Genomic DNA, 22,620 nt, shown 5'->3' on the forward strand with positions numbered 1-22,620 from the left:
TTTTTTCAGAAAATTAATATTTTCCTAGTTATTTAAGGTTGAAAATGTTGCATATTTTTTGCCAACTGCATATAAATAGGTAACTCAAAACCTTGCGTTTTATCGCAAAACTCATAAAGCAAAAATAAATGAAGCTTTTGGAAAACTAAGCCATCCATTTTTTGTTTATTACCGTAGGTGTAATAATAGCCGAGTTATCATTATGTAAACTTGATTTTTATTTTTTTGAAAACTAAATTGCAACTTATTACCGTAAAATAATGGCGAAAGAACACATTTTTCGGAGAAAATAAATATGACCGTTTTAAAGTGCTTAAAAAAAAGACCTTTAAATGCTTTCTGCAAAAAAGTTCGTAGCTTAAAAACCTGCGGAGTTATGATAAAAATAATATGGCCACCTCATTATTTCGGAAAAAAATTTACAACAAAATCTATTACTAAAATCATAAAAATAAAAACTAAGCGTAATACATGTACATTTGGCTATATTTAGGTACTAGCAATTGACTCTACAAGTTCGAGCGGTTTAGAATGCCTAAATTTGGAAATAGGTTGAAAATAATGAAAAAAAATAATTTTTTGTTTTTCAAAAAATTTTAATTTTTTTGACATATCTCAAAAACTAAGCAAGATAATTAAAAAATGCTACAGAGGAAAATTGAAGGTCTTTTTTTTGCAATATTTTTGCTCCCTTTTAATTTTTCTGTAGATCTCTTTATATCGTAGATATTACGTTTTTTAGTTTGACTTGCATTTAAGGACCACCTTCTTTGAGCCCTTAAAACCCAAAAATCTCGTGAAAATGAAGAGTTCAAGACTGTTCAACTATAGAGGTTAATTTATAGCTCGTGTAATTTCCTACAAATTGATAGTTTTTTTATTTTTATGATTTTAGTTATAGATTTTGTTGTTAATTCTTTTCCGAAAAAATGAGGTGACCATTTTATTTTTATCATAACTCCGCCAGTTTTTAAGCTACGAACTTGAAAAGACCTTTAAAAAAAGACATTTAAAAGGTCTTTTCATGCACTTTAAAAACGGTCATATTCATTTTCTTCGAAAAATGTGTTCTTTCGCCATTATTTTACTGTAAAAGGTTGCAATTTAGTTTTCCAAAATTAAAGAATCAAGTTTACAGGGTGATACTCGGCTACCACTACACCTATGATGGTAAACAACACAAAATGAATCGATTCGTTATTCCAAAAGCTTCATTTTTGCTTTATATGAGTTTCGCGATAAAACGCAAGATTTTCCAGTTATTTATAAAAAATTGCAGAAAAATCAATGCAATGCAATTTTTAGATGAAAAATAATTAGGCTTTCTCTATGGAGACAACTGACTACTGAAAGCTTTTGCTAATATATTCTGTTAGTTTTAATTGTGTTTTTACACATTGTGAATGATCGTACACTAAAAAGTATAAAGTATAATTGAAACCACTAATTGCGAGGTTCTGAATGAAGCTTTAGAGCTTAAAATTATTTTATTTACCAAAACATCAGTTTCACATTATTTGTCCCCTAGTCCATTTTGATACGTTTTATTTGAAATAGGAAGCAAAGGATCTTTCTGATTTCCCCTGACACAAAAGAGAGAGTACACTCTCCAAAGTAGAATAAGCATTTCATCTGGTAACGGTTGCATTCGTTAAACCAAAATAATTCAAAAAACAATTCGCGCAAATAAAGACAAACCATATGAATTTGAAATAGGAAAGGACATTTTATCAGTTTCGTTCCATTAAAAAAAGTGAAGTTATAAGGTTTTCTTGACTTGTCTTTTTACCTGTATCGCCATGTAAAACCTTACAACTCCAACAAGTTTTTTTCAGTTATCAATCAAATTATCAATCATTAATTTATTGATTTATAATTTAATTTCTTTTTGTAATTCAGGCATATGTGTATGGTAATGCGAGGAGTGCAAAAGATCAATAGCAAGACAGTAACTTCGACCATGTTGGGTGTATTTAGAGACGATCAAAGAACTAGAGAGGAGTTTTTAAAACTGGCCCTTGGAAACTGAAGAGGAACAAGAATATAATATATTTAATAAAAACTAAAAATGCCTCGAACTTGTATTTTTATGTCAGAGTTCTGATTGACGATACAGCTACACTCTTTTTTTTTCAATCCTTTTTCTTTTAACACAGTGTATTATGTTTCTAAATAAGCATTAATTAGATAAAAACATATAATGAACGCAAATTTATAAATAATAAGCATACATTTCAAATGGTTTAGTGATAAATCCAACTAAATACGAGTGCATAATATATTATAGTATGAAATACCGTTATTTAAATGCAGCTCCAATGTTTTAATAAAATATTAATATATAGACATATATATATTATGTTAATATGATTTAAAAATCATTAATTAATACTTTTGCGTTTTATAAATAAAATTTTCCATATTTTAGAATTGTTCGTCAATCAGATCTTCTTAGAATAAGCTTCTATATAATAAGTAAATATTAATTATTATTTTCTATAAACATTCTAAACCTTGAAATTGATTTTTTTCTCTGATACCGTAATTTGTTCTATTTTATAATACAGTTCTTGCCAGTGAATATCTAAATCAAGGTTTACAGCATACTATTATTTGTGTAAAAAATTGTTATTGTTTTAATATTTCGTTCTTCTATTATACTGCCAATTAACGGAAATAGTTATAGCTAGGATATACTATAAAAAATTGAGTAATTACATACAGTTTACAAATAATTGTCTTTAGAGATATATTATAGTTACTTATTATTAAACTTAAGTAGTATAAGAAGGTATTTTACATGTAAATTATTTATTTACCTAAAGACATTTATATCATAACACTGTTATACAATGCATCTATAATAGGTAGAAATGTATTAATTTATAATTTCTTAATTTTATATTTTAATCCTGACAAACAATGCATCAAGAAGGTTGTGGATATAATTTTAAATGCTTTTTTATTTTCTAACACATTGGAACTATTAGTAGGTAATTATAAGTTTAATCAGTTAGTAGGTACGTAGTGTCGGTTAGATAATTTAATATAATTTATTATTTATAATTAGACAATTTTTGTTATCAATAATATATTCATAACGAAAATAAAGGACCATGAAATTATTAATAGATAAATATATATTTAAAAAATATCTATGTATATTAAATGTTGTGTATATGTTATGCTGTGATATATATAAAAACAATAAAAATATTTCAAATATGTATACAAAAGGTACTAAATATATTTATTAGGTTTGAAAATTTTACGGAGGGTTGTTTTACTTTGTAAGAAATATGACGAAAAACTATGTGTTGCCTAGATAAGTTCAGTTAGACATATAGTTCGTATTAAATAAACTTTTAGTCACGTGATCGGCACAGTGTTGCCCACTTTTACATATTTTCTTTTAATCAAAATATTTTAGGAAACAAAAATAAATTAATTATAAATATATGAACAGTTATTATTTACAACAAAACTCACCTTCTTGACAGCACTTAAGGGACATAAAGGGCCATTACTACCGCTTTCCCTTTCAAAATATTCTAGCTATCTTGTACACTTCGCACTAAAAGAGGTTCTAAAAAGAACAATGTTCGACTGCAAGGTCTGCTAGTAAACGTGTGGCAACTTGACATTTTCTACAGCAGAGCTACCACCTGAATCCCCAGCCCGGGGCCAAATATGTCCATGGTTGGCAACAATGAATTTAAAAATAGCGCCCTCGATTATGTAACTAAAAGTTTAATTGATATCAAATATATAGCGAAATTATTTGGACATATTTTGATCTGCCAAATTTATATAATGTGTAATTATTTTTAGTTTCTTAAAGACAATCTATGATGTAGTTATATTATTTTAAATAAATATATATATTTAAAAAATTCTCTTATTTTTTCAAACAAAATATGTATCCGTTTTATGTTTCTGTTTAAAGTCACCTTATTTAAAATTAAATTTATCTCCCAACTATAGAAAGTAAAAAAATATAAAAGCAAACAGTCAAAAAGGAGTATTTAAATAGTTATTTTTGAGAGACATTATACCTAAACAAATCAGAAATCTTATTAGATCAACTACTATTTCGACGGGTGGATAAGATGAGAGCATCGTTAGGAGAAGTGAATTTTCTAAAAAAATACGGTTCTGAGTTTTGAGGTTGAAAAACTTCCCAGACTACCCTCGTATTTTTATGTTTAAATATGGTATAGGCAACTCCATAAACACTACCAGACACTACTAAATGCCAGTGACGTTTTGACATCCGTTTTGATTGACGTGTATTCTAACCTCAAATTAATTTTTGAAAAATTATCGTAAATTGTAAACAGATCTGGCTATATTTTAGAAATTATTTAATAAAAATATTGATGAAAGTAATGAAAACAACAAATTTTAACAATGACTTTCTTGTTCGACAGTACAGTGGTTTTTTCTTCACAAGTAATTAAATTGTTCAAATATTTTAAACAAAAATTTGTTTTAATGAATCTGTTTTAGGTTCTTTTCTTCGTTGGGGCATGGATATTTTTCATGAAAAAATTGTTTAAAGATTATGAAGTGCGTCATGTAATGGTTCAACTTATTTTTAGTATTACTCTTACATTGTCCTGTACAATGTTTGAGCTTATTATATTTGAAATTTTAGATTTCCTCGATTCTAGGTAAAAATATGTTTATTTTTAATTTACACTGTAATATGATATATTATAATAGTTCTAGATACTTTTATTGGTACTTGATGCTTTATTTATTACTATTTGTTGTGATAGTACTGAATCCTTTTTATATTGGATACTATTGTATCAGCAATATTAGATATGGTAATACAGCAAAGATAAAAACTGAATAAAGTAATTGAATTATGTATTTTAGTAAGGCCTGATTACATAAAACATCTTACACTGCTTACATGGTTGATTTTCCTAGCTATCTTTTGGAAAATTGGTGATCCTTTCCCTATAAATCATCCAAATCAAAACTTTTTTAGCATAGAATCATTGGTTTCTAGAATTGGTGTTATAGGTGTAACAGTTATGGCATTATTGTCTGGTTTTGGTGCTGTGAATTATCCCTACTCATCTATGAAATACTTTATGAGGTAATCAAATCTAATGCTTGAATATGAATATTTATATAATCAGATTAGTTAAAGAACTTTTCCAAATACTAATTTCAAAATTAAATGTACCATATTATTTTTAGAGATGTGTCTGAAGCTGATGTTTTGAATATTGAAAAAAGACTGATACAAACAATGGATATGATAGTGATTAGGAAGAAGAGAATAGCCATAATAAAAAAACAATATTCACAAGAAAAAGTTAATTCGGCTAGTAAAAAAGGATTGTGGGGAATGCTGTATTCTGTAACTGGAACAAGGGAGAATGAGAGTAAATATTTCAGTATTTTAATCTTATATTAATACAAAGATTATTGGGATATCAGTTAGTTACATGAACATGTAAATAAATGGACATGTCCACAATCCTAAATTCAATATACCAGGTGTTTGTCCATCACTGTTTATAATTAATTACCTATTAAAAATAGAAATTGAAGAAACAATAGATTTTGTTAGTGGTTGTTCTTTCTTGGTAAATATTTTTTTTCTAAATTTTAGATATAAATCAATTAAAATTAGAGATTGATGGTTTAGAAGAAGTTAGTAGGCAACTTTTCCTAGAGGCTCACGAAAATCGTAATATGTTGGAAAGAATTGAATGGTCAAAAACTTGGAAAGGCATATATTTCAATTTTCTGGGATATATTTTTTCTGGATACTGTCTCTGGAAAATATTTATTGTATGTTCTCACTTCAACTATTATAGCAAATTTGTTTAATGTATTATTTTTAGTGTACAATAAATATTGTATTTGACAGGGTTGGTAAAAAAGATCCTGTAACTAGAGGAATCGAAATTGCAGTTCATTGGATGGGTTTTGATTTTGATGTGAATTTTTGGTCTCAGCAAATTTCTTTTTATCTCGTTGGATGTATTGTTGTTACATCTATAAGAGGATTATTACTCACGTTAACAAAAGTAAATATTGAATTTTTTTTAATATAAAAATGTCCATTTTCCAATTTTTTTTTTTTTAGTTTTTCAATAGAATGTCTTCTAGTAAGAGCTCCAATATTATAGTTTTAGTATTGGCACAAATAATGGGAATGTATTTTGTCTCATCTGTACTACTTTTGAGAATGAATATGCCAGTACAATACAGAATTATAATTACACAAGTTTTAGGTAAGCAGACTAGATTTGGGATACAAAGAACTGCTTAGTCAAGATTTTTTAACAATATAATATTTAACTCTTACTGAAACGGATTAATATGTTTGTAGGTGCTTTACAATTCAACTTCTATCATAGATGGTTTGATGTAATTTTCCTAGTGAGTGCTTTAGGAAGCATAGTGACTTTATATTTAGCACATAAGCCACCTGTTAAAGATAATATGATATAATTTTTATTACTAAATTTTATTGTTTATTTATAAATATACCTAATTATGACTATTTATTTTATATGAAGAATAAAATAATTTTAGTTTTAATTAATTAAATTTATTTCCTTTTACAAAAAAAAAATACAACAGGAATGAGATGTCCAAAAATAATAACAACAAACATGGAACAACTTAAGAATTAAATATTATAATAAAGCTTTTTAAAACATATTGATATCCTATTAATAAAAACTAATTCTACTTTACTTTCCAGCAATAAACTTAGATAAACCCTCTAATAAACCTATGTAAGCTGAATGTTCGTAAGCTGTGCTATAATTTGAAAGCTTCTCTACAAATTCATTACTGATTCCTTTTTCCTCCAAATAATTCAAAAGCAGATCATATAAATACTAAAATAATAAGATTACTTTAAATTTTATTTCTTAGTTCTTTAATTTTAAAAATAATATATTTACCGTATCTAGAACTTCTCCCGACACTGAATACACATTTTCATTCCATTCGCCATTATAAATACTAACTTCATCTATACCAAATGAATCATCTAAAAGAAAACTTTTACAATAAGTAGTCTTATATGTGTTAAAACTCACTGTAACCATCATCTTGTTCATTTGGAGCAACAAAAGAGCACAAAATACTGATGTTGGTATCTGCCCGTGAAAAGTCAATCCTAAATGCTGGTTTTGACTTTAGTTCTCCGATTTCAGGTTTATCCATACTGTCATTAATTTCTGGTTCCGCATCAGAATCTACTGAGTGATTTACATTAAAACTTATTTTAATTCTAAAAAATACTTTTTTGAATGTAAAATTGATCTATATAAATGAAAATGTATACGTTTCTGTATCAGTCTTTTTGGTCAGAGTAACTTCAGCTCCGTTTAAATTTGCTTTAAATCCGTCTATCTCTGTGGGAATGGTTTTCACTTTCTGGGCTTTGCGTTCAGCAAGAATCTCCTCAGTAAGAAATTCAACAAGTTCTTTTTCAGCTAAAAAACAAACATAAGAATTTTCAGACACAAGATAGTGTACGGTTAGTACGTACCTTTAGTATGAACATATTTCACGTTGCCACAATTGCATGAACCAAAGTCATTGTATGTTTTGGGGTTGACTTGTAATTTATTACTTAAATGCCACAAATTCCTAGTAGTAACCTTTTGCGTACTGCTGGTTAGTAATCCACATCTTACTGGATTGATAAAACCTTTTAAATTATTGACTCGTAAAGCCACTTTAAAGATTGAATTCATTGCGAATTGAGAAATTGATATTTGAGGAAAACGTGCTTCTCGCCGGCTTGCCGCTCCACAACTTTTTTAATTGACAATTGACACTCCTGACAGGTGACAAGGTGACATTTGAATTTAATTTTTTGTGAAATGGCATTTTAGGCAAGTTCTCGTGGTGTTCGGTTATCATGAACAAAATAAAATGCCACATATGACGTCACTAAAAGATCGTATATAAAGTTCAGATTATATATGATTCATAGAAATAGGTAAACAAGATGAACAAGATGACATCAAGATGGTAAACAATGTGGTAAACAAGGTTGTTGAAGGGAGGTGAGGGGTCTAAAGTCCAAAGGTTACAGATTGTTTTTAGCTAAATTGATTTTCTGTTTATAATTTTAGGATTTTATAACTCAAAGTTCGCTGAGGTCTATGGTCCGGTTCATTCAGTTCGATTCAGTTATTTTTGTTTCTTACCTAGTTCGTTGAATTAATTGGTACCTTGTATAATTAAATATAAGGTATTTTAAATAAATTAATTATGGCATTTTCTCAGGTATGAATTAATTATAGTTATTCCACGTTTTCCTAAGTAATAATTTATATAAATAAATTACTTATTTTAGTTTGCAAAGGGACTAGTCAAAGCCAGTGTGCGACCACTCACATTGAATAGAAATTATTCCGGGAGCATAGCCAACGGGTTTAATTTTGGTACTTTAATAAGGCAAAAATGAAAGTTATTTTATTGTATCTCTCATTTAATACGTTGCAGAATTAAATGAAACTCAACGAGAATTTCAAGACACTGCCAGGAAATTTGCTAGGGATGAAGTTATTCCTGCAGCTCCAGTTCTGGATAAAACGGGGGAATATCCATGGGAATTATTTAAAAAAGCTCATAGCTTAGGACTTATTAACTGTCATATTCCAGAAGAACTAGGTAATACAGTATTGTATAATAAACATAATATAAAATGAAACTAGTTCAAGTAATTTGACATATCAAAGCTCGTAAGCTCATATCAGAATATACATAGATTTTTGTAAAAAATATGTATTATAGAAATTGTTTTGTTATAGGTGGACTAAATATGGGTGTGTTTGATGCAAGTGTTATTCTAGAAGAAATTGCATATGGGTGTACAGGTATTGCTACTGCATTAGAAGGCACTTCACTTGGGGTAAGATTGCGATAGATTAATTGAAGACTTGAATTAAATAATGTTCTAAGTGCCAAAAAATCGGTCTGTCATGTTTTATTTGTAAAATGTCCTAAGTTCCATAATCAACAACATATATAAAACGCTAAGTGCCATGGCTATTGAATTGTATTGAAAAAAAATTTCAACAGAGACCCCACTCTTATAGTTTGGTCAAGTTTGGTTATATAACAAAAAATTTTAGCACAAAATTTTGGCACTTAGAATATTATTTACTTCAACTTTTCAATTGTTAATAATTAGGCCTATGTCTATCTTTATTCTATGCATGTTTTAGCAAACGCCAGTTTTGCTTACGGGGAATCCCGAACAGAAAAAAAAGTATTTAGGTCGCCTTGTTGAGGAACCTTTGGTGGCTGCTTATTGTGTAACAGAGCCTGGTGCAGGATCAGATGTAAACGGTCTGAAAGCAAAGGCAGAGAAGAAAGGAGATGAATATATTTTAAATGGGCAAAAAATGTGGATTACAGGAGGAGGTGTAGCTAACTGGTAAATGAGATATTTTAAATAATTTTCCATTATGACCTAAGATTATGACAGGGTTGGGTTTGTATGGTTTAAATGCAAAAAAATCAAATTATTATTTTTTGCAAAAGAAAAAGGTTTTCATACAATTTTTTTCTTATTGGTATCTACATGAGACATGAGTAAATATATTATACAGGGTGAGTTTCCTACGATGTTCTCTGTGGGTATCTCGGAAAATACTGGACGTGGAAAAGACTGGATATAGAGTGTCGGTTAAATGGGGAAAGAATTGTAGTTTTGTGGGGTCATAAACATGCGCCTTTCAGATTTCTGAAAAAGTTCATGGCCTACTAGATATTTTGAAAAAAGCAAATTTTGACTATTTCAAAAAATGTCCCTAATTCCATTATAATCTATTTTAGACAAAAAGTTTTCAAATAAAAGTTGTAGATAATCACATCCTTAATGAGACTGTGTCCTCCGTTTTTTTCTAAAGCCTGTCATTTTTGACATATGACACAAACATATTTTTTTTAGATGGAAACCATAGTTGATCATGACTTCATAAAAAGCGCCATATTTTAAGGTTTTCAGTGATATAAGCTATAATATGCTTCTTTCGAAAAATTACTGAGTTACAGCCAATTCTTATCATTTTTAAACAATTTCACTTAGTTAGCCATGGGAAGAAGTTTAATCGTCGCGTCGTTGCTTTCAGTAATGTGAATCTGTCACATCTCATAGTCAATATGAATTTTTCAAATGAAGAAAAGTGTGTAGAATTATTGGTTCAACTTTTCTTGGCCATATATTTTCGAGGATACGTTGACCGGTGAACGTTACTTACGTTTTTTAGAAAAGTTAAATTTAGATACTCGCGCATCAATAGAGTGGTTCCAACATTGCTTTCATTATGACACTCCCCCTCATAATGAAAGAAATGTTAAAAATTATTTATATCATAATTTTGCAAACTTAGGGAGAAACCTAGAAACCTTAGAAAGAGGTGGATTAATTGCATAGGCCTACTCGATCACCTGACCAATCCATTTTAGATTTTTTTTTTATGCTGTATGGTTAACAACAAGGTTTACAAAAGAACTTATGAATTAAGAGAGGCATAATGCAAGAATGAATTAGGAGAGGAGAAGTTTATTAAAGTCGACCGGCCGTTCTGTGGGAAAAGCTTGTAATTCAGTTTTAAAAAGATGCATTTTATGCACTCAAAACGATGGCGGTTTTGGTTTTGGTTTGGTTTGCTAAAATAACTTATCTTAAAGTGTGTGTAAGTGATATTAGTTTTTTTTAAGTTTTATTTTGTATAAGGTAAATTGTAAAGAACCGTTTAATAAAATATTCTGTCTTTTTATAAATTATAAATCATAACAGAATAAAATACCGTACCAACTAAGTGAAATTAGCCAAGAAAGATAAGAATTGGCTATAACTCAGTAATTTTTTGAAGATAAACATATTATAGCTTATATCGCTGAAAAAATGGCGCTTTTTATGAAGTCATGGTCAACTATGGTTTCCATTTAAAAAAAACATATGTTTGTGTCATATGTCAAAAATGACAGGATTTGGAAAAAAACGGAGGACACAATTTCATTAAGGATGTGATTATCTACAACTTTGATCTGAAAACTTTTTCTCTAAAATAGAGACGATTTTTAAAATAGCCAAAATTTGTTTTTCGAAATATCTAGTAAGCCATGAACTTTTTCAAAAATCTGAAAGGCGCATATTTATGACCCCACAAAACTGCAATTCTTTCACCATTTAACCGACTCTCTATCTCCAGTAGTTTCCGAGATACCCATAGAGAACATCGTAGGAAACTCACCCTGTATGAGACCCTCCTATATTCTAAAACAAGAAATTACATTTAATTATAAGTTATTTATTGGTTTTTAAATGTCTGTTTGTATTCTGTGACTAGTGTTGATTTTTTCTAATACAAATCATTTTTGATATTCCAAAACGTATATTTTCTTTCCTATAGGTACTTTTTATTAGCCAGAACGAATCAGGACCCAAAATGTCCAGCAAACAAGGCTTTCACTGGATTTATTGTGGAAAGAGAATGGCCCGGTGTGACGCCTGGAAGAAAAGTAAAGGCTATTTAAAAAAGAGATATTTTCCTCATTAATAAGTATATTTCAGGAAATAAATATGGGTCAGAGAGCTTCTGATACACGAGGTATTACATTTGAAGATGTTAGAATACCAAAGGAAAATGTCCTTCTGAATGAGGGTGATGGCTTTAAAATTGCTATGCAGACTTTTGACAAAACCAGACCACCGGTAAGTATGATTTTATTGTATTTTGATTTATTTTATATTTATTTTACAGTGTATATGAAACTGATACATGATAATATTATGTTTAAAGCAGGTTTAAACTGAAAAGCAAACAATCTGGAAATGTAAATATTATAAAAATTTTGTTTATAATTTTGTGGATGTTAATCTTTTAAAAGCATCCTAAATTTAATCTTATTCACGAACAACTATTGAGTTTTGTAACAAAGTTCAAAATTGTTAGATAAAAAAACAATTTTTAATTTTAATTAAAATATCTATCATTAAATTAGTACATTTTCTGTAATTAAATATTAGATACCTTTGAATTTACATACAAATTAAAATAATAAATAGTGTAATGATACTGTTATCAAACTGTTTTCTATTTAACGATCCATACTTTAAATCGATTTCACCGTCGATTTATTTACAAATAAGTGATACTTAAATAATTTTTGATTTTATTTGATCTATTTTTGAAAGAGGTACCGCAAAAAGTTAAATATAAAAGTTATAGGTTTTTTAAATATCTATTAGCGGGTAATAAATTTAAGTATACAGGATCGGTCATAAAGTCGTGGCACATCAAAGTTTCACTTTTTTTAAATGGAACTCCCTGTATATTATTGCATATCTCGGTTCCTGTTTCAATTCTAAGCAAAAATTCAGACACACAATGTACCTCAAACCAACCGTTTCCGAGTTATTGTCTTTTGAAAGTATCACTTAAACAATTTGATTTAATTAATTTCGATGTGATCGGTTTCATTCATCGATGCCATTCTGCGGAAACTGGTTTCAAATAGATCATATAAATAGATTACGTAATAAAATATCAATATTAATTATATAATTATATCATATTTAAAATATAAAATATTTTGATTACATCCCTATTGCAACATCTATCACAGATCACATTTTATCCACTGTCTAGGTATTTTTCTATTGAATCATAGTTTTATTGGTGTTATCATAGTAGAAGGAAAAGAGTAATTGCACTCTCCCAAATATTTTCTGCCAGTTTTTACAATCTGTCGTATATCGGCAGATTGCAGAGCGTTTCAGTTGAGTTCCGTCCGTCGACCTGCGAGGTTCGATCGTTGCGTCCCAGCACAGAGACGGATTGACAAAAAACGAGTGCCTTACTGTGTGCTGCTACTGGTTGTAGTAATAATTAAAAAAATTGTTCTTTGCGTTTTTTTTAAGAGTCATTTGTGATCATGTTTGTGTTCAGGTTAATTTTCTCATTACTGATTACTACTTAATAATTTGATATTATTTTCATTTAAACCTCAAATTTTTTATCGATTTTACTTTTGACAACCATCCCTTGCTTGCTGTTTAACGAACTGCACCATCATTGAACAAAAATCTGCTAGTACCGAAAGTACCGAAAAAAAACTGGAAATCCCGGTTCCTTAGAGGCATTGTACCGAAATTACCAGTTCCGAAAAACATCTCCGGTTCCGCAAACGCTATAACCTACTATAACCGTGAATCGCCCTATACAGGGTGAGTAATAAATAAGTGCAAATATTTTTAGGGGTAGTATATTTTGGCCCTAGAAATATGTGGATTTTTCTGCGCATTTTTTTTTAAATCTGAAATTTTTTTTTAGTTTTTAGTTAAAAACATAATTTCTTGTTAATATGGTAACTAGGGTTCCGAACCGAAAAATTGTTTTAAATTAAAAAAAAAGTTGTAGAAAATCTTTGAAATAGATAATAATATAAAAATATGTCATTATATATTTTTACCGCATTTCTTCTCATTAGAAGATTTTCAGATACAGAGGAATAATAATTGTTACTTACACGAAATGTGAAAATATTCTGTATTGAAGCAAATTTTTACTGGATGATCATTTTTTTTATTTTATTTTATTGTGAACTCATATTTTCCTAAATACATCTCTGTGAAAATATGGCGAGTGCCACGACTATACTTTGCCTAGTTATAGACCACGACTATACAGCTACGTCAGTGGTCACGGGACGCGAGAACAAGGTCATATAAAGGGCAGAAAAATAACAAAGGATTTGACAAGGAGTAAAGCTACTAGTTTCCTTATACTATGGTGTTATTATAAACTATGGCTCAAAGGCCTGTCGAAACAAGGAATAGTTAGATGAGAAGCACTATATTCAATTAGATAATCCAGTACACCAAGTTGTGTGGATTTATATTAATATTAAAGCAATAAATAATTTTTTCATGTAATTTAGAAAATTTTATTTTAGGTGGCTTGTTCAGCAACTGGTTTAGCTCAAAGATGTTTGGATGAGGCATCCAAATATGCTCTTGAACGCAAAGCATTTGGTGTTCCTATTTTTCATCATCAAGCTGTTGCCTTTATGTTGGCAGATATGGCAATAGGTTTATATTAAAAAATAATTTTTAATATACAGGTGGTATATATCTGAATATTTGTTTAGGTGTTGAGACTGGTAGAATGGCTTGGATGAAAGCTGCTTGGGAAACGGATAATGGAATAAGAAACAGCTACTCAGCTGCAATAGCCAAAGGATATTGTGCAGATATGGCTAACAAATGTGCTAGTGATGCTGTACAGGTGGGTAGTTAGGCATATCATGAAGTTTTATGACATCCGTGTATATTAGAAAAGATACTAGAAGTGTTTACTTCAGTAGATGTTAACTAACTTACCTATAGATCATACCAAATCAACTTTTAGTCACGTGATTAAGCTTGACTGACGTTGCCGACTTTTACGTATTTCCTTTAAATCAAAATATGTTAGGAAATAAAAATAAGTTAATCATAAAAATATATAAACGGTTATTATTTTTACATCAAAACTCACCTTCTTAACAGCACTTAAGGGTCATAAAGGGCCATTATTACCGCTTTCCCGTTCTTAATATTCTAATAAGCTTGCGATGAGTACACTTTTCACTAAAAACAGTTCTAAAAAGAACAATTTTCGACTGCAAGGTCTGCTAGTAAAATTTTTCAAGCTTAAATTAACACAATTCACTCAAACCAAAAACTCGTAATACAAAACTTGACATTTTTTACAGCAGAGCTACCACCTGAATCGCCAGCGGGAAATTTAAATTCTAGTTAGTCAGCCTGGCGCCGAATATGTCCAGTCCTACCTCCTACCATAACTAAAAGTTTATTTGGTATCACTTATTAATTGTCAACCCACACAAGATCGCTGTAGTGTTTTCAGCGTGAGAAAGGAACATTTTGAAAGACGATCTCCAAAAATGACACAAAATACAATCTGCTTTTCAATTAAGATGACATATGACAACTGTCAATGTCATGTTTCCTCTCGTTGGACCAGTTGGACAGTCTATATATTGCGATTGGTTGGACGAATATAATATAGCAATGACATTGAAGGTGGTTTGTGTGAAAATATTGTTACCGATTCCGTGAGTCCCTAATATTTAAACACACAATAACACTTACTATAGTCTGTCCAACGAGAAGATCCTTGACAGTGATAGATGTGTCTGTCATTTAAATTTCAAAATAGTTTATTTTATTTTACAAAGAAATAAGTTGGTACAACTGGAACGCATCGCATAGCAGAAAATTAATATATTTAAAATTTGACTGACAAGTGATTACTTCAAAATATTGTGAAAAAAACTGTATAAAACTGAAAAAATGTAATCGAGTTATTTTATTTAATAAAAAAACGGTTACGTGTATGTTAATTAAAAACGGTATGTAATACAAAACAAACAAGACACCACATACCAGAAAAATATAAAAAAGAACTATTTCTTACTTTCAAGCTTTATGAAACTTCCCGCATTTATGATTATATTTCAAATTCAAATTCAAATTTCTTTATTAGACCCCATTAAGTTTTACAGAATAATATTAGTATTAATAAATGTGTGTCTAAAGGGATCGCACCGCGATTAAAAATTCGATACAATGGCACAAAGTGCCAGAGTGGTGCGACCCCAAATGCGTATGAACTCGCCTTTAGTTATATTTATCAATATAACTTATGTACAAATACATATTTTTAATATTCCACAGGAATAAATAAAACAACATAAATAAAACATACTATTTCATTAATAATTACACTTACCAAATTTTATACCTTAAAGGTTGATTAATTAACTTTAATCTTAATTTTTTTTAAACCAGTACCTTTTGACATTAGTTTTCTGCAGTACTAAAATCCATTATTTACCTATCATGTGATGTCGATATTTTACAGCTACTCCAGTTTTTAGTGTGTGTTTAGTGTGGTCCTCCTACCATATTCGAGATGCACTTATCTACGACTAGATGGTATACGAACTTTACTGATGGTAACTTCATTGGTGTATAAGACTTTCTGCCTGGGCAGCGAGTATTAACCATAAACTGTGCTCTGGGTCTACAGTTAATTTTCACTCGATTTTTCCTCCACTTGACTTCAAAAGACACAAAACACACGTAATAACACGAATCAAAATGCATCATCTTCCAAAACGCCGGGTATTTGACAAAAGTTGACACAAAATTATAACCTATACTTTGACAAGACTGACAAGCGTCAAAAATCTAAAGGCGAGTTCATACGCATCGGCGTCCGTTTGTCGTTCATCGTTCTGTCAAACCAATAAAATTGAAATACGATCTGTCAATTTTTAAATAAACCAATAAAACTGGTTAAAAACAACAAGAGACGACGCATGACGGATTTATATTTAAACCCATCCATAGTTAACTTAAAAATTATTAGAAACTTTTTTTAGTAAAATAAATAGATTGGTATGGGACGTCATCTGCTTTTCTTCTGTCATCGTCTGTCGAAATCTTACCTGAGAAAAAAAACAGAGTATACAACAAATATTTCTGATCGAGTTCTTGCGCCTTCACCATTTATTCAAAAACTGACTCGACTTGCCTTGAGCTTTTACAAGTTGTCCCTCAGCAGTAAAATCAATAGATGACTAGATGATTGATTGATCTTTAGTTTCGCCTTAACATTCCAAGAGATGGCGCGTTAACGCTTTGCTTAGGAAGGAATATAGAAACAAGCGGCTGGCTTTTTTTTATAAATTAAGTTTTAATAATGTGTCTCTATTTTAGATCTTTGGTGGCAATGGTTTTAATAGTGAATACCCTGTAGAGAAACTGATGAGAGACGCTAAGATCTTCCAGATTTATGAAGGAACATCCCAAATTCAAAGACTGATTATTTCAAGACATCTTGCAGACCGAGCTAAGGAACTAAGCTGAATTACTTAGGATAATTTATAAATTATTATTTTTTGATAATGAAACACTTTATTTTTAAGAAAATACTATTGTATTTTTATTCTTAGGAGACTTATTTGTTTTTTATGTTTTAACTATTATTTACCCATTTATTATCTACCTATATGTTTTAATTATTGTGAATTAGTTCACGTTTTATAAAATAATATAAAACATTTGTTAAAATATTTTTATACATGTGAAATGAACTAGGAGAATTCAATAACTATAATAAACTCAATAAAGTAAAATAATTTTTGTGTTGTATGATTTTATTTGCATTTACATTTCTCCTACGTATACAATTAAATAGAATCAGCTATTGGAAAACAGCATAAATTAACACAACTGTTAATATTTTATTAGGTAATAAAAATGAGCTCGGCCCGCCAAAAATTTGAATTGGTCGGAATTGCGCAATGAGGAATCAAAATAGTGTCTGAATTGATTCAAAATTTTAATAAACAATTCATTTTTTTAAATATATAGTTAAAGTAATCATTGGATATGTTATAGTAAAAGCTAAAAGAAATATTTTAAATTATGTAATCACACTCTGAAGCGATTACTACAGTGACCTACTTCTGTGTGAGAAAGTTGTTTCATAGTAATCACCAGTTAAATTTGATTAAAAGTTATTAGACAATTTATTAACTATCTAGTGCTTATGTAGTCTTTCTTATATTGTTTTGCGGCAAAAACCTAGTTAAATAAGAAAGAAGAAAGACTTGATGCAGTTATGAAAGCAGTTGCTTCATTGACGTGTAAGACATGTCTGCTGTCATAAGTGACTGCAAAGTGTAAGAGAAGTGGCCTAGAGACCTACATTTCACAAATCGTTTTAATTTTGCATAGCTAAAGAAATAGAAATTAGTGGAACCTTGGCGCGAAGTTGAAGGTCAGAGCTCTTCAAGGCTCTGGGGCGCGATTTTTTCGGTTATCATTGCGGAATAAGTGGGAAATCGCGTAAACAATATGCACGACGAGACGCAAAGCGTTCCGAGCTCTGTTGCCGTTTCTACGATTGCACAGGAGGAAAATAGCTCGACGCCATCCCTTTCGGTGGTTACATCGGATGTTGATTTAGATATAAATACGGACAATGAAACTGTAGAAATCCCAGTGCCTTTCTCGGAAATAGCCACTACAAATGCAGGTACTAAATCCCCTATTTTGTAGGTTATAAAACGTTGTAAACCAGTTCTGAATGCTCTCTGAATGCTAATTATGCCGTAGATTCACTTTTGTTAGAATAATCTAGGTGCTAGTAAAAGCAACAATTGAAAGCGAAATTTGTTTACGCTTTTTAACCACTTTCCTGAACTCTTCCGTCAATATACCAAAACAATTAGGAAGGTTACGCCCGCTTGATTAATTTGTATATTATTTTAATAAGCTCACAGCTTGTTCAAAAACAGCTACAGGAATAATATGACATAAATAGAATACTGCTTTAAAAATAATATATTAATTCAGGGTCAAATTTACAAATCAAGAATACCTAGAATAATATTAACCTAGATCGCCCTAGACAAGAAATAGTTAAATAGGAAAGCATATCTAGCATAATAGGTCAGGTTCAAGTATACAGGTGCAATAAGATAGAAAAGGAAAGCGTGTGTTAAGTTCTTGAGCGTGCGCACATTCTAATAAAATGTGGTAGGTAGGTCTTGTAAATTTGTTAATTTAAATTTAATTGTTGCATTTGTAGAAATATAAGTATGGTAATGTGTCAGAAAGCGAAATTCAGTTTCTAATCTAGAACCTAGTTGTTATCAAAATTTATGAAAAGTATAATAGTAAATGAAACTTTATAAAACCACAATTTCCTGGTTCATACATATAGGGATTTATCAAATTAACATGATGTAGCAATTTTAAATAAATAAGTAGTATGTTAATGTGCTTTTGTATAAACATTTATTATGTATTTGGCGCATTGAATCTTTCATGTACCTACCAACATTTTTGATTTTTATATTATATGAAGAAGTCAGAATTTTGTACATTTAAAAATACAATGTCTTAAATACCTATTAATCATCTTATGAAAATCATTACCATACGTACTGGTGAAATCTAATAATTATGTTAAATTTAAAAAAATATATATTTATACTTTCTTTCTATTTCATTATTAATGAAAATAATATAGAAAGTACATAGGTATATAAATAATTACTTTTCTTCTCAAAGAGAACTTTTATTTAAATTCTAAAAAGACATTTTTTATATTTAACATATTTTGAACTTTTGGGTTAATGTACCTATAATATAATAGTTTTATTTATAATTCCCATAAGGAGAGACGTACATAAAAACAAATTTATTGCAAAAATCTAAGCTAAGTATAATATAATAAATAATATTATATTTAAATAATAAATTAACGGAATCGCAAGTCGCAAGGTAGGCAACTAAAATTACATCAATGCTTTCTCTATATTTTCAGTTTGTTTTTGCTGTTAAAGTTTCCTACCCCGCTTTTTAATGGAATGTTTAAAGAAATATGTGGGCTGTGGTTGTAGATATTTAACATTTGAAGAAAATAGAAGTGAGGAAATTTTAAAAATAATTATTTATCAACAAACATCTTACCCAATTTTCATAATTCGTAAAAATAAATGTAAAAGACGAAGATCCAACCACGTTTTGGTGCCTTAATTTTTTAAAAAACATTATTTTCTAGACATTGTAAGTTAAATATACATAATTCACAAAAGGCAAAATATTTTGCCTTTGTTCCAAACACTGCACTGTTCCAAATGTATTATAAATTACCTCGTAAATTACTCAGATTTGGCTTGGATCTAAATAAAGCTTTTTGTCAATTTATATGTAAAATTAAATGGCAAATGTCATTGATTTATCATTTCGAATTTCGAAGGTACATTGGCGCCGTTTTTTACATCGCTAGGTTTTTTTGTTGTTTTAGGTAATGAATGTTGTTTGTTATATAATAACTATAACTTCCTTGTTTATGTTATTCCGATAGTTATTCATATGAAAAAGATATGTATTTTTTTAAGATATACAGGGTGTCCCCGAAATGAGTGCAAGTATTTTAACTGGTAGTATAGTTCAACCTCAACCCTAGAAACACGTCTATGAGGTTTTTTTGCGAAAAAGAAATGTTGAAAATTTTATATTTTACTTGACTTCTCCGGAAAATTTTGAAAAACTTTTGAGTGCCACTGTTCACTCTTCGGAAATTCGTTTACCGTGCATAGAGAGAATCTCGGAGAGAGTGCAATGTTGCCACTTCCTACTATACCCACATTCTGCGTGTTTATTTATAAATTCACAGTAATTTTAAGTTTCTACAAAAATTACAGTTTCTACAAAATATTATATAAATTTTTTATAGTTTGTCAACACCTCGTACATTACTTTTCAGAATTAATTCTTATGCTCACTTTCAAGCCAGAGAAATAAACTTTACTAATAAACTTGATTGCTTCCTTAAATCTATACAGGGGTATCAAAAATTGTTGGTCTATTTTAAATATTTATTTTACATTAAAACTTCGTTATTTCAAATGCAACACTCTATACTTTTTTAAATAAGTCGAAGTAGATTTAAATGCTCTTTCAAAATATATTAGGGTTTCCTATACATATTTAGCTCAGATTTTGAATAAAAAGCGATTTTTCAATAAAATTGTAATCAAGATGGCTGGTGTCGCCATGGCAATTCTCTAGTGACACTTAGTACCTAGCTATTTTCAAAATCGACATTAGTTTATGGACTTTATTTAAATTTATAACAGGCTATTTTTATTTATCTACAATAAGGTTATTAAGTAAGTATTTATTATTTTATCAAGAAAAATGAAGCAGTATCTGCTGATAGAAGGAATGGATATGCTAGTGATTTTATTTTGTGAGGACAATTGCTTGTTAGCCTGAAGGGTTTATGCTCAAAAATACCCAAATAGGAATTTTTTTGACAAACGTTCCTTTGAAAAACAACTTTTCCTATTTCACAGAGCTGGTAGTGGTATATGAATATTAGGCAGCAACCTGTCATTGGAAGTGAAGAAAATGAATTTGCCTTAATTTTTTATTGAAAATCCAATATATCTACAAGTCATCCTAATATAAATCAAAAAGAACTACTTCTTTATTTTTCTTCATAAAATAATAAATACTTACTTATTAAACTATTGTAGGTAAATTAAATAGAAGTAAACTGTTATAAATTTAAATAAAGTCCATAAACTAATGTCGATTTTGAAAATAGCTACTGTCACTAGCAAATTGCCATGGCGACACCAGCCATCTTGATTACAATTTTATTGAAAAATCGCTTTTTGTTCAAAATCTGAGCTAGATAGGTATAGGAAACCCTAATATAGTTTAGAAGAACATTTAAATGTGATTTTTTATCAAATAGAGTTATAATAAGCCGAGGGTACCATTTAAAAATCAAAAGTTGTTGGCATTTCCGTCTAAGCATAAAGTGGCCGAAACTAATAATTATTGGAAAACTAAAATTTTGTTTTTTATCCGAAAAAATAAAAATGTTATTTAGCCAGTTTGGGTTTGGGTTTAAAATAGTTTCATATTGGATCTAAACACTACTACTATGAAATATGGATCTAACTACTATAATGTTTTTCTTTAACAGCCAGATCGTCTAGAAATATCACAGAGCTGTAAGGAAGTCGATTTAAAAATATCTCATGTCTCATATTAAAGAAATAATAAATCTAAATTTACAGGCTTACATTTTGAACTCTGGAAAGATACAAGGGGGATATAAATAGGGTTGTTATACAAAGGATACAGCTTGAAGTTGTTTGCTGAAAAATAAAAGAAACCTTTTTTACTGATGTCCTGGAATTAGCTTTAGTGAAACATACATACACAAAAGAAAGAAACTGAATGTTCTTAAATAAAAAATAGCAATGACTGAGTTAATATGGTGGATATAAGATGCTATATGCTTTTAAATATGAAGTCTTTTATCGATAAATCTGATTTTTATTCTTATTTCATAAAACACTCTCTGTTTTATGAAATCCGCCATTTTTATTTTGTCAATGTCAATACGACGCCCAGTGAGCCAGTGTCACTAAATATATATATATATATATATATATATATATATATATATATATATATATATATATATATATATATATATATATATATATATATATATATATATATATATATATAAACACTCTCTGTATATATATATATATATATATATATATATATATATATATATATATATATATAGTATATATATATATATATATATATATATATATATATATATATATATATATATATATATATATATATATATATATATATATATATATATATATATATATATATATATTATTTCATAAATCTTATTGTCATCAATTTACAACAAATATAAGCTCCGGAGGATCACAACACAAAAAGATCTGAATAATGGAATTGTTGTAATATGTCGAAAATCGCTTCACTTGATAGTAGGCTTCAAAGTTTCAACTTTGTAATTTTTATAAAACGTATATTTTACAAATATTTTTTTATGATGAATGTAGATGATAGGGGTAAGTTTTTACTGTTTTTCTGCTCTTTCACATTTTAATAATGTTTTCACATAGGTATTTGTATTAGGGTCGTTTTTGTTAAAATATATTTTTCAAAGA

The 22,620-nt window shown here is 29.1% G+C and overlaps 4 protein-coding genes across 5 annotated transcripts in view; 3 read left to right on the plus strand and 1 right to left on the minus strand.

Annotated features, from left to right (window-relative positions):
- LOC115885210 (GTP cyclohydrolase 1-like) overlaps positions 1 to 3,463 on the plus strand; it is a 72,015-nt gene extending 68,552 nt beyond the window's left edge. The window contains exon 5 of the mRNA XM_030904038.1: positions 1,900 to 3,463. Within this exon, the coding sequence (XP_030759898.1) occupies positions 1,900 to 2,029 (130 nt within the window). The 3' untranslated portion in view covers positions 2,030 to 3,463. The remainder of the gene's footprint in view (positions 1 to 1,899) is intronic.
- Positions 3,464 to 4,281: 818 nt separating this feature from the next.
- LOC115885198 (Golgi pH regulator) lies at positions 4,282 to 6,581 on the plus strand. Its single transcript, XM_030904024.1, has 9 exons — positions 4,282 to 4,452; positions 4,510 to 4,673; positions 4,726 to 4,832; positions 4,885 to 5,110; positions 5,215 to 5,402; positions 5,633 to 5,814; positions 5,868 to 6,053; positions 6,113 to 6,260; positions 6,359 to 6,581. The coding sequence occupies exons 1-9, from the start codon at positions 4,411 to 4,413 to the stop codon at positions 6,478 to 6,480; spliced, it is 1,365 nt and encodes a 454-aa protein (XP_030759884.1). The 5' UTR covers positions 4,282 to 4,410; the 3' UTR covers positions 6,481 to 6,581.
- LOC115885199 (complement component 1 Q subcomponent-binding protein, mitochondrial) lies at positions 6,564 to 7,833 on the minus strand. 2 transcript variants are annotated; one of them, XM_030904027.1, is made up of 5 exons: positions 7,535 to 7,833; positions 7,328 to 7,478; positions 7,086 to 7,273; positions 6,942 to 7,030; positions 6,564 to 6,875 (listed from the first exon to the last, which is right to left on the minus strand). In XM_030904027.1, the coding sequence occupies exons 1-5, from the start codon at positions 7,740 to 7,742 to the stop codon at positions 6,726 to 6,728; spliced, it is 786 nt and encodes a 261-aa protein (XP_030759887.1). In that variant the 5' UTR covers positions 7,743 to 7,833; the 3' UTR covers positions 6,564 to 6,725. The 2 variants fall into 2 exon arrangements, with proteins under 2 accessions (XP_030759887.1, XP_030759886.1); XM_030904026.1 differs by having other exon boundaries at positions 7,080 to 7,273.
- A 231-nt stretch (positions 7,834 to 8,064) lies between these two features.
- LOC115885200 (probable medium-chain specific acyl-CoA dehydrogenase, mitochondrial) lies at positions 8,065 to 17,233 on the plus strand. Its single transcript, XM_030904028.1, has 10 exons — positions 8,065 to 8,280; positions 8,351 to 8,438; positions 8,500 to 8,667; positions 8,808 to 8,908; positions 9,225 to 9,436; positions 11,421 to 11,529; positions 11,582 to 11,722; positions 13,966 to 14,101; positions 14,161 to 14,297; positions 16,799 to 17,233. The coding sequence occupies exons 1-10, from the start codon at positions 8,266 to 8,268 to the stop codon at positions 16,946 to 16,948; spliced, it is 1,257 nt and encodes a 418-aa protein (XP_030759888.1). The 5' UTR covers positions 8,065 to 8,265; the 3' UTR covers positions 16,949 to 17,233.
- The last annotated feature ends 5,387 nt before the right edge of the window (positions 17,234 to 22,620 follow it).

This window comes from Sitophilus oryzae, unplaced genomic scaffold (assembly GCF_002938485.1).
Source record: "Sitophilus oryzae breed Bouriz unplaced genomic scaffold, Soryzae_2.0 scaffold_377_pilon_pilon, whole genome shotgun sequence".
Classification (NCBI taxonomy): Eukaryota; Metazoa; Arthropoda; class Insecta; order Coleoptera; family Curculionidae; genus Sitophilus; species Sitophilus oryzae.

What these genes read in the sequence shown, in the direction of transcription:
- LOC115885198 (XM_030904024.1), top strand. Translation starts at nt 4,411, where the DNA reads ATGACTTTCTTGTTCGACAGTACAGTGGTTTTTTCTTCACAA. An exon ending in TGGAACAAGGGAGAATGAGA is followed by an intron (nt 5,403 to 5,632) that starts GTAAATATTTCA and finishes TCTAAATTTTAG; the next exon opens with ATATAAATCAATTAAAATTA. An exon ending in TATAATTACACAAGTTTTAG is followed by an intron (nt 6,261 to 6,358) that starts GTAAGCAGACTA and finishes ATATGTTTGTAG; the next exon opens with GTGCTTTACAATTCAACTTC.
- LOC115885200 (XM_030904028.1), top strand. An exon ending in TAGAAGGCACTTCACTTGGG is followed by an intron (nt 8,909 to 9,224) that starts GTAAGATTGCGA and finishes TGCATGTTTTAG; the next exon opens with CAAACGCCAGTTTTGCTTAC. An exon ending in GTGTGACGCCTGGAAGAAAA is followed by an intron (nt 11,530 to 11,581) that starts GTAAAGGCTATT and finishes AGTATATTTCAG; the next exon opens with GAAATAAATATGGGTCAGAG.
- LOC115885199 (XM_030904026.1), bottom strand. Translation starts at nt 7,742, where the DNA reads ATGAATTCAATCTTTAAAGTGGCTTTACGAGTCAATAATTTAAAAGGT. An exon ending in AAAAAGACTGATACAGAAAC is followed by an intron (nt 7,274 to 7,327) that starts GTATACATTTTC and finishes AGTATTTTTTAG; the next exon opens with AATTAAAATAAGTTTTAATG. An exon ending in CGGGAGAAGTTCTAGATACG is followed by an intron (nt 6,876 to 6,941) that starts GTAAATATATTA and finishes TTATTATTTTAG; the next exon opens with TATTTATATGATCTGCTTTT.